The sequence below is a fragment of the Capsicum annuum genome, chromosome 6 (genome assembly GCF_002878395.1).
Source record: "Capsicum annuum cultivar UCD-10X-F1 chromosome 6, UCD10Xv1.1, whole genome shotgun sequence".
Lineage (NCBI taxonomy): Eukaryota > Viridiplantae > Streptophyta > Magnoliopsida > Solanales > Solanaceae > Capsicum > Capsicum annuum.
This window is the reverse complement of record NC_061116.1, coordinates 180,130,913-180,139,902: the sequence shown is the minus strand read 5'-3', so window position 1 is coordinate 180,139,902 and position 8,990 is coordinate 180,130,913. Positions and strand designations below refer to the sequence as shown.

Sequence of the window (8,990 nt, the reverse complement as noted above, 5' to 3'; positions counted from 1 at the left end):
CATATGTATTTCCGCTTTATGGATACTGGAAAACGGTTCAGTATAATGAGGGTGGGGCTGAGGTGAGAAAATCTTGACGCTTAGTATTTAAAGGGAGGATTTTGACACGGCAAAGATGCCCGAGGTTTGGAGGTGGAGTACCATGATCCCTCTCTATAAGAATAAGGGGGACATTCAGAGTTGCAATAGCTATAGGGGGATTAAGTTATTGAGTCACTCTATGAAGATCTGGGAGAGAGTGGTCGAGGTGAGGCTGAGACGGATAGTGTCTATTTCGGAAAACCAATTCGGATTTATGCCCGGCCACTCGACGACGAAGGCAATCCACCTGGTATGGAGGTTGGTGGAATAGTATAGGGAAAGGAAGAAGGATCTGCACATGGTGTTTATCGACCTGGAGAAGGTTTACGACAAAGTCCCCAGGGAGGTGCTTTGGAGATGCTTGGAGGTGAGTGAAGTACCGCTGGCATATACCTGAGCAATTAAGGATATGTATGATGGAGCGAAAATCCAGGTGAGGACGACGGGAGGAGACTCAGAGCATTTCACTGTCCTGACAGGACTGCACTAGGGATCTACTCTTAGTCCCTTTTTGTTTGCATTGGTGATAGATGTATTGACGCGGCGTATTCAAGGGGAGGTGCCGTGGTGTATGCTTTTTGCAGACGATGTAGTTCTGATAGATGAGACTCGAAGGGGTGTGAATGACAAATTAGAGATGTGGAGGCAAACCCTTGAGTCTAAAGGGTTCAGGGTGAGCAGAAGCAAGACAGAGTATGTGGAATGCAAGTTTAATGACGTGAGGCGGGAGAATGAGGTAGTAGTGAAGCTGGAAGCACAGGAGGTTTGTAAGAGGGATAATTTCAAGTATCTTGGGTCCGTGATCCAGAGTAACGGTGAGATTAACGAGGATGTCTCGCACCGTATTGGGGCGGGGTGGATGAAGTGGAAGCTCGCGTCGGGGGTACTGTGTGATAAGAAGGTGCCGCCCAAGCTTAAAGGCAAATTCTACAGGGTGGTAGTCCGTCCGACCTTGTTGTATGGAGCGGAGTGTTGACCAGTTAAGAACTCCCACATCCAAAAAATGAAGGTGGCAGAAATGCGGATGTTGTGCTGGATGTGTGGGCTGATTAGAGGGGATAGAGTTCGGAATGAGACTATCCGGGAGAAGGTTGGTGTGACTTCAGTGGAGTGCAAGATGCGGGAAGTCCGATTGAGATGGTTCGGACACGTGAAGAGGAGGGGCATGGATGTCCCGGTCCGTAGGTGTGAGAGGCTAGCGTTGGATGGTTTTAGGCGGGGTAGGGGTAGGCCGAAGAAGTATTGGGGTGAGGTGATTAGGCAGGACATGGAGCAGTTACAGCTCACCGATATGACCCTAGATAGGAAGGTCTGGAGGACGCGAATTAGGGCAGAGGACTAGGGTCAGTTTGGGTCGCTAGTGTAGGGAATTACTTGGTGGGGGTTTTATTCCTGTTATGATTCCGTGGTCCGTGTTTCATGTTTTATTACGAACCTGTGTGCTTTTCTCTGCTTTCCTCTGTTTTATATTACTTATGGATGACGTATTTATGTTATGTAATCTGCTTCTGTGCTCTACTATGTGTTTGTGTGATATCTCGTGCCTTGAGCCGGGGGTCTATCGGAAACAGCCTTTCTACTTCTTTACAGGTAGAGGTATGAACTGCGTACATCTTACCCCCAGATCCCACTAGGTGGGAATACACTGAATTTGTTGTTGTTGTTAAATGTCGACCACTCATATTGTCATGGAATACCCACTTGATTTTCTCCTCCTGTCTTCACGTTTTCTTTCTACAATCAAACAAACTAATATTCATGGCTTTATCCCCTTCTCACATTTCTCTTTTTTCTTCTGACCCATCACTTTACTTGAGAAAAAGACCATCATCAATACCCCAACTACGATGGTTACCAGCTGAAACTAGAGTTAGAGCTAGACCCTTTTCTTTATCCATTGTAAATGGTCAAGCTGATGATAGAAAAGAAGATATTGTTATTGTCGGGGCTGGAATTGCTGGCCTTGCTACTGCTGTTTCACTTCAGAGGTTCATTTCACTACCTCTGCATTTTTTTTTATTAACAGGAACCAATTGTAATATTATTACTTAGTATTTTGTTGTACTATTGTCGCTATTATTTGTTGTTTTGTTACTACCTATTATCTCTTGTACTTTCTTGTTATCTTTTGTACTTTCATTACGTTTTTTTCTTGACTATTTTTGTCTTGAACTGAGGGTTTATCAGAAATAGCCTCTTTATGTTACATATCAGGTAGAGGTAATGTTTGTGCACACTCTACCCTCCCCGAACTCCACTTTGTGAGAATACACTTGGTATCTTGTTATTATAACGTGGTGTCAGGCCCAGCTTGCGCACACTTCAACCTAATTCCACGGGATTATGACACCTTCCACCAACAATAGGTACCAGATTGCGCTGTCCACCAAGACTAGAACATATGAGAAGAAATCACCTAGCGTTTTTGTCTCTACTGGTACATAAACTCAAGACCTCATGATGTTCAATCCACTTCATTGACCATTAGGCCATGCCCTAGTGCGCCTCCACATGGTAACTGTAATTACAACCAATTAATCAACCATTATTAGTCTTAGTTACAAAAGTGGTTAATTAGATCTACTCAGCTTCTCTACATCCCCACAAAGGTAAGGGTAAAATATGCATACACACTACCCTTCTCAGACTTAACTTGTGGGATTTCACTAGGTTGTTATTGTGTTGTTGTCTTTGAATTTGCTATATCCAATTTGTTCTATTACTGGTACAATAATTTTTCGATTTTGGTTTTGCAAAATTGAAAAGTTTGATGAATGTGATTTAGGCTGGGTATTAGAACATTGGTGCTTGAGCAGGGTGAGTCACTGAGAACTGGAGGCACCTCGCTAACACTTTTCAAAAATGGATGGAAGGCGTTGGATGCTATTGGAGTTGGCAATGATCTCAGGAGTCAGTTTCTTGAAATTCAAGGGTATGCTGTTTCACATGTACTCCTTGCTCTGCTTAAATATCTAACTATATATTGGTTGTTCCTATGGAGCTTAGAGAACAGATAGTAAGTACACATTTTGACTTGCAACTAAAAAACAAAGAAGAAAAGATAGCACTGAGGAACTTATAATATCAAGTTATTACCCTGGTGTATTACTTGTTCTAGTATTTGGTAATTTTCCAATTTGGCATACTACACTAACAGAGATCTTTATATCTATAGTGTATACAACCAAAGCTTAACCTCACGAGTGACGAGTGATTACTTTTTAGAATTTGCAGATAACACAGTGCAGGGAAATAATGCATTCTAGTGGAACATATCAGATTACATAATTATGCATACTTAGACAGATACTGGCAAGATTACTGAGAGGTCTTTTAGTGTACTACATTGAAGAACCTCTTTGTTGTCTTCTCTTTCTTCATTCATTAGTGTGCTTCTGGAGGTTTGTGGATGCTGATAGTGATATCATGCAGAAGATGCTTCTCTTGGTTAATGCTTTCCTTGGGTATCTGCCCAGATATTAAAGAGCCGGACCACAAGAATATATTGTCTGCAACCTTACCTTGCATTTCAGCTAAAGGCTTTTCCACAGCTCAAACCCATGAGGTCACATGCAGCTACTTTACTAGTTATGCCAAGGCTCCCCTTTAAATTTTAAGGAGTATCTGTCTAGATATTAGTGGTTCAAATTTGTAGGAGTGGTTTGTAATTTAGTTATCTCAAAACCATGCACATATGCTTCTCCAAGCTTCTGCTTTCTATTTGTATCTAAAAATCACTGGTTTATATTTTAAGAATATCCTGGAATGTGCAGGATGGCGATAAAATCAGAAGATGGAAGAGAATTGCGCTCTTTCAGGTTCAAAGATGAGGATGAAAGGTAATAGCCTCCTCGCATTGTTGTGCTTAATGGTAATTTATCATAAATTCTTATCCTTTTCTCTAATTGATCCCATGAAAATGGAGTAGTCAAGAAGTCCGTGCTGTGGAGAGGAGAGTACTACTGGAAACACTTGCCAGTAGGCTACCACCAGATGCTATTTCGTTTTCCTCAAAGCTGGCAAACGTTGAAAGAAGTGAAAATGGTGAAACCTTGTTGGAACTTGAAGATGGTATTCGCATATCTACGAAGGTATTTAGTTGGATGTGCACTTGAATTGTCTGTTTGCAGGATTTCCGTGGTTCTTGTTCTCACTTTAGTTAGTAATAATGTAATAATACTAGTATTGCCAAAAACATTGTTTTCTGATTCAACAGGACAAAGAAAACTGTAAATTGCTTTTTTCTTTATTTAATTTCTTGTTCTACTAATTTTGATGATTCTCATTTTGTAGCTGTAAAATTTACTCAATGTTACCAAGTGGACTTATTTCTCAAGCTTGCCCCTGCTTCTTGAACTCCATCTCTGTACAGATATTGATTGCTTGTGATGGGATTCGATCGCCAGTGGCCAAGTTGATGGGGTTTCCAGAGCCTAACTATGTAGGACATTGTGCATTTCGAGGCCTAGCATATTTCCCTAAAGGACAGCCATTTGAACCAAAAGTAAACTACATCTATGGAAAAGGAGTGCGCGCTGGATATGTTCCTGTATCTGAAACCAAAGTCTATTGGTTTATCTGCTACAATAGCTCGTCACCAGGTTTGTGTTTCATAAACAGTTTTCTGGTCTCTGTCTTTCTCTTTAGTATTGATGACAGATGCAAGAATGCATTTCTATCAACCACTTGTCTTGTCTCTATACCCCTACATAGAAGGTGAGTTTGTACAGATATATCCTCTCTTAAGTGTAAATATAAGAAACCTGATTCGTCGAACAAAAAAACAATTTTGAGTTTGGCCATATGATTGTCACCGTCCATGTCATGTATTGTGACGATTCATAAAATTGGATAATTTTATGTTTGTTGTCAACCTACCGCAACTTTCTTCTTGTACCAGAATATGAAAAAACTCACACAAGCAGAATTAGAACTTGATATATCCAGTGCGCTTAGCAAATTGAAGGCAGGAATGAACGCCCGTGTGCAAATGATAGTGTCTGTTTTCTTTCATGAGGGCATGCTATTTGACAGCAAATGGCATGTGTCGGCACTGGTAAAATGGAACTCATTAGCTGAAAACTTCTGTTCCTGCCATGCAACTCTCTGTAGTTGGACTTATAATGCTACCCTCTAAATAAGATTGGAAGACATCAAGCAAAAAAGTCTCTTATGTTTTTCTGTTACATCATTTTTTAACTGTTATGAATGTCTGTTGACAGGTCCAAAGATAACAGATCCATCTATTTTGAGACAGCAGGCGGAACAACTTGTCAAAAATTGGCCAAGAGACCTAATAAACCTCATTAATCTTACACCAGATGACACAATCATAAGAACCAGCTTGGTAGATAGATGGCTTTGGCCCTCAATAAGCCCTCCAGCCTCTACTGGCAGTATTGTGCTGGTTGGCGACGCATGGCACCCAATGACACCAAATCTTGGTCAAGGTGCTTGTTGTGCACTGGAAGATTCAATAGTTTTGACAAAAAAGCTTGCAGAAGCAATCAAGTCAAAACGTACTTCAGTCGAGGAAGCGTTCAAAGCATATGGAAGTGAAAGATGGCCCCGTATATTTCCATTAACAGTACGTGCATATCTTGTGGGTGCGCTATTGCAATGGGATAACCCAGTGATATGTGCCCTTAGGGATAACATTATTGTACCTAAGCTGGTTAGGCTTGGACCAGTTCTGGAGCATACTAATTTTGAATTTGACCCCTCCATAAGAAACTTAGAAAATCTTAGTTCAGTTGATATTGGACAATAAATTGCTGATGTATATAACACTTAATTGAGGTGTACATCAAAGGTATAAATATTGCTCTTTGTTATAGTACATACTACACCGGAGTTCCTTCTCAGATTTGCAGTGTCAATAACATCTTATATCTAACTTTAATTTCAGCCACTCTGACACTCATGCCTGTTTCAAATTTTTCTTATTATTAGCACATCGGGATAGGGAAATTGGAAATGTGGGAGGGGATCACAAGGTGGTAAATCGAACTATCTTGTGAACTTTCACCCAGATAGTCAATTAATTGAGCTACTTAGATTCTCTTTTCTCGAAGTTATGGGTGGATGAAATTTTAGCTAATTGTTTTCAGAAAAAAATGATACATTAGTTCTTTCTGTTCGAGGGTTGATTCAAAATAATCTCTTAGCTGAACACTTTGGCTGGTTTTACTCCTTTATGTGTACAAAACTTTGGCACTAATGATGCATGCTATCTAAATCTTTAAAGCATAAACTAGCTGAAAAGAATTGACTCGTGAGAAGTAGGTGAGCCGTTTAAAATGAAGAAAATATCAAGATGAACTTATTCCAATTCATTTCTCCGAATTCATATCTTGTCAGCAGAGGATAGAGAGTGTGCAAATTTAGTACTTCTAATTTGAATAATATTTTAGTCAAATGCACTTCTAATTAATTTTTAAACTTCTAATTAATTTTAGTATAAATAGTAATCTCTCCATTTCAAACTAGTTAGTCCGTATTGACTTGTCACTCTTACTAAGAAAATATTTATTAGAAATTTATTTTATCAAATTAATTCTATTAGTTATGATTTGAGAATATCATTTAAGTGTATACATTTTGTGTAGTCATTTAGGGTCATTTGGTAGAGTGTGTTAATCAAAATAATACATGCATTATTATTATGTATCATTAATACTCTGTTTGGTGCATTTTTTTGTCAATCTATATTACTTTACTATTATATATAAGAGACAATCCAAGGATTTCAGTAGTCCTCATAAAAGTTTCCAACTTAATTTTAATATTTTCAATTAATTACTTTTATGTCATGATTTTATCTTTTATAATTTAATTAATTTCTTAATCCTGTAATATTGTGATATTTGGTTAATATAGATGAAGTTACTTTATCTTCTTTCTTGCTATATGGACCTTTGTACTTGGTGCATGTGTCATAGTATGAGAAGCTATTATTAAGTTTTTTTTTTTTTTTTTGTAATTTCAATTATTTAATTAACTATTTTTTAAAAAAATAAAAATAATTGAAAGTGGGGCAAGGTGAATTAGGGAGGAGATTACAAAGCAAAAAAATTAAATATTTACCAACAAAGTGGAGTTTAGATAGTTAATCAATTGAAATATTCAAATTCCCATATTTTTAACTAATCGATAAATCATTTTTAGAATCTTCCATTATAATGTTTTGTTTCTCATACTTATACATTATTTAATCAAGTCAATTGCAAAAGATAAACGTCAAATATCCTTTAATTATTTTATTTATTAAATTATTTGTATTTCATGTTTTATGAAGTACAAGACCAAAAAGCTTAATTTTTTTCATTTGCTACTCACAGGACCAAAAAATTTTAATTTGACTATCTTTTATATAATTAATTTTTATAAATTAAAATAGCCTTAACAAAATTAACATTTTATATGTTCTTTTATTTAAAGTAGTTCAAGAAAAAAATATGTTTTGATCGTGGAGAACTTTTTCTATTGCATGAATAATTCGTCACTTTTTTCTTATTTCTTAGTATTAATCTTTAATTATTTATTTTTCATAAGAAAGGGTTTTGTACAAACTAGTTTAGAATACGTGCTTTGCACATGTGTCTTAAGTCAATGAATAAAATTATGTATAAAAAGAATAAAATAATTAAAAGTAGCAATGATGCTCAAATAAATTTATATATATTCAAATGATGTAAATAAATATTGTATATCAAATATGTCATTGTCCGTCGTATAAAATTAAATATCATGCTTCATACAAATCAATTATTGATTTTGTATAAGTCATATGTAATTTTTAAAGCTATTAACTAAAAGAAATAAAGGAAAGATGAAAAGATGATAAATGAATGCAAGAAGATGACTAAATATAGATGGAGTATAAAAACGGCTCATATATGATTTAATGAAAAATTATAAAATAACTCTCCGTGAAATAAAATAAAGAGAGTTATTAAGTATTCAATGCTTTCAGAAAAAGTATGAATGCATGCAAAACATCTTATTTTAATATTGTTCTCTTTATCTTCTTTAGGTATAAACCCTTGAAGAAAAGGTTTATAGATTAACTAACCAATCAAGAATTTGACCCTGGTATCAAACTTATTCCTATGCCAATATTGAACATTTTCTTTTTATTATTTTTGTAAACAAAACCCAAGGACAATTTCTGCATTAATTAAGAGTAGTTGTTCTATTTATTTTTTTTTAGCTACGACTTTTTCTTTTCTCAGAAAAAATTTGAGCTAATTTAAGTTACATCAAGATTACTTGTTGTCCTATTAATTTATATTTTACCATGACAATTCGACTCCTCTTTAACACATTTATTCTTTTTTTTTTTCTGTTACAATTATAGAAACTTTTTATATTAGGTAAGAAATTTATTAATTTAGGAGTATTACAATTATTTCTTACTTAAATCAAGTTAGAACTTTAATTAATTTTTAAGTCCTAAATGTAAAGATTATAATTAAATGATAAATATTTTAGGAAAATAGTAAATGACTATTTTATTTATTGTAGAAATTTTTATTGAAATATAAATTATATATAAACAAAAAAAGTGTTAGAAATCAGCAATTGAAGATAGAATAAATTTTATATCATTTAAATGATTTAACGTGTACCAAAACAAAAAAAAAGGACAACCATTAGATCCTATTATTTAAAATAAGAATGATATACCACATCTCATCATTTATTCACAATTGAAACAGTTACATATAATTAAACTTTAGAAGAGAATTCATATAAAATTAGAATGACTAACCAATTTCTCGTTATGAAATGCAACGATTCAAAGGATCTGATGAAAATTGTAAATAAGTCTATTTTAAATTATTAATTATTTATGTAATTATAAACAAAAATCATAGCATAAAAACTTCTCAATTAGCAATTATCTA

The 8,990-nt window shown here is 35.2% G+C and overlaps 1 protein-coding gene across 1 annotated transcript; it reads left to right on the top strand.

Annotated features, from left to right (window-relative positions):
* The first annotated feature begins 1,766 nt into the window (after window positions 1–1,766).
* LOC107872926 (monooxygenase 2) lies at window positions 1,767–5,945 on the top strand. The gene is made up of 6 exons (XM_016719597.2): window positions 1,767–2,069; window positions 2,867–3,013; window positions 3,855–3,920; window positions 4,010–4,172; window positions 4,454–4,682; window positions 5,304–5,945. The coding sequence occupies exons 1-6, from the start codon at window positions 1,840–1,842 to the stop codon at window positions 5,849–5,851; spliced, it is 1,383 nt and encodes a 460-aa protein (XP_016575083.2). The 5' UTR covers window positions 1,767–1,839; the 3' UTR covers window positions 5,852–5,945.
* Window positions 5,946–8,990: the final 3,045 nt, after the last annotated feature.